General features: G+C 40.7%; 1 protein-coding gene across 1 annotated transcript in view; it reads right to left on the bottom strand.

Annotated features, from left to right (window-relative positions):
- LOC106873890 (N-acetylgalactosaminyltransferase 7) overlaps positions 1–2,541 on the bottom strand; it is a 35,712-nt gene extending 33,171 nt beyond the window's left edge. The window contains exon 1 of the mRNA XM_052972004.1: positions 2,273–2,541. Within this exon, the coding sequence (XP_052827964.1) occupies positions 2,273–2,404 (132 nt within the window). The 5' untranslated portion in view covers positions 2,405–2,541. The remainder of the gene's footprint in view (positions 1–2,272) is intronic.
- Between the last annotated feature and the right edge of the window lie 117 nt (positions 2,542–2,658).

Here is a 2,658-nt window from a genome sequence, read left to right as displayed (position 1 = left end):
CTGAACTATTGAGAAATCTGCAGTTACTCTATCCAGATTACAAGTTCAAGATTATATCTGTAAATATTGGGGCACTAGAATAAGTTACAGACTGCCTAAATACCATCATCATCATCATCATCGTTTAACGTCCGTTTTCCATGCTAGCATGGGTTGGACGGTTCGACAGGGGTCTGGGAAGCCAGGAGGTTGCACCAGGCTCCACAGAAATTAAGCTTCTCAAAACCAGTGAGGAGAAAGCTGATTTGAAGACTAATGATCCAAGCCATGAATGGAACTGTAAAAATCTGTAAAACTTTCCAGAAGTTTATCATTTAAGTATATATGAGCATGTCTAGATATGTAACTATATGCATGAGGATACATACATAAAACAAAACATACACATCTGCAAGTATACATACATACATGCATACTTACATATGTTCCCTGTTGTTGATGTTAAAATTCCAATGAAGTAGTCTTGGATCTAGTTCAGAAACCAGTGCCTTCACTATTGGCAAGTAATTTTGAATAAAAATCTGAATAATGACATTCATACACACATATATATATATATATATATATATATATACATAGTAATACACACACACACACACATATACACACAAACACACGCACACATGCACACATATACACGTACAGACAGACACACATACATGCATACATAATACATACATACAAACATACATACACATATACACATACATATATACAGACCCACACACATACACACATACATACAAGCAGACACGCACACATGCACACATACATACATACATACATACATACATATACACACACACATTCATACATACATACATACATACATACATACATACATAGATATACATACATATACATACACACAGATGCATGCATACATACATACATACAGATACACACACATACACACATACATAAGTACTTACAGGTAGACACGCACACACACATATATACATACACATATACATACATACACATGCACACACATACATACAGACATGCACGCATACACACACATACATACATACATACATACATACACACACATATATACATACATACATAGACACACACACATGCATATACATACATAGACGCACACACACGCACACACGCACGCACACACACACACACACACACACACACACACACACACACACACACACACACACACACACACACACACACACACATACCAATAGAATGTAAGCATAACAGACCTGATATAATGATTTGGGATGGAGAAGAGAAACTGCGTACAATTGTAGAAATTAGCTTCCCAGCGGATGTTAACATAAAGCTGAAGATTAGTGACAAAGAGAATACTTTTGCTGAACTATTGAGAAATCTGCAGTTATTCTATCCATATTACAAGTTCAGGTCTATACCTGTAATTATTGGGGCCCTGGAATATGTATGCTTCTCAAAACCAGAAAGGAGAAAGTTAATTCAAAGACTACAGATCCAATCCATCAATGTAACTGTAAGCATCTGTAAAACTTTCCAGAAGTTTAGCATTCAAATACATATATGAGCAAGTCTAGATATGTAATTATATGCACGAGAATACAGATATAAAACAAAACATACAAAACTGCACATATACATACATACAAACAAAAATGCCCTGTGGTTGATGTTGAAATTCCAGTAAGGAGCCTTGGATCTAGGTTAGAAACCGGTTCTTTCTCTATTGCCAAGAAATCTTGAAACAAAACTGGACAATGACATTCAAACACACACACACACACACACACACACACATACACACATACAGGCAAACACGCGCACACACATACACACATCACATACATACATATATACATGTTGGCACTCCGTCGGTTACGACGTCGAGGGTTCCAGTTGATCCGATCAACGGAACAGCCTGCTCGTGAAATTAACGTGCGAGTGGCTGAGCACACCCTAGACACGTGTACCCTTGGCGTAGTTCTCGGGGATATTCAGCGTGACACAGTGTGACAAGGCTGACCCTTTGAATTACAGGCATAACAGAAACAGGAAGAAAGAGTGAGAGAAAGTTGTGGTGGAAGAGTCCAGCAGGGTTCGCCACCATCCCCTGCCGGAGCCTCGTGGAGCTTTAGGTGTTTTCGCTCAATAAACACTCACAACGCCCGGTCTGGGAATCGAAACCACGATCCTATGACCGCGAGTTCGCTGCCCTAACCACTGGGCCATTGCGCCTCCATACATACATACATACAGGGAATGTGTGATTATTGAGCAGTGTTAGTATTTTGTCACTGACCTGCAAACTGTCCCTTTTCTGTTGTTGTATAAGTCTGCCAAAATTCCAGTTGGTGCTAAATAGTTTCAAGGCACAAACTATGAGTCCAGCAATAACAACCTTCAGACACAATTGCATTCGTTTCCGCATCATTTAGTGCATATATGAAGGAGTCAGGTAAGGGATATATAAAAGAGAGCGATAGCAGCAGCAGCAGTTCTAGGAGAATAGAAGAAACCGGTGGAGTGGAGACTTTGGAGATGACAGTGTGACAGTGGCGATGAGGACACACGAGCAGCAGCAGCAGCAGCAGCAGCAGCAGCGTGGCAGTGGATGTGGTGGTGGCGGTGGCGGTGGCGGTGGTGGATGTGGCAGTGGTGGTGGTGATGGTGGTGGCGGTGGTGGTG

This window comes from Octopus bimaculoides, chromosome 11 (assembly GCF_001194135.2).
Source record: "Octopus bimaculoides isolate UCB-OBI-ISO-001 chromosome 11, ASM119413v2, whole genome shotgun sequence".
In the NCBI taxonomy this organism is placed as follows: Eukaryota; Metazoa; Mollusca; class Cephalopoda; order Octopoda; family Octopodidae; genus Octopus; species Octopus bimaculoides.
This window is presented reverse-complemented; position numbering and strand designations above follow the sequence as displayed.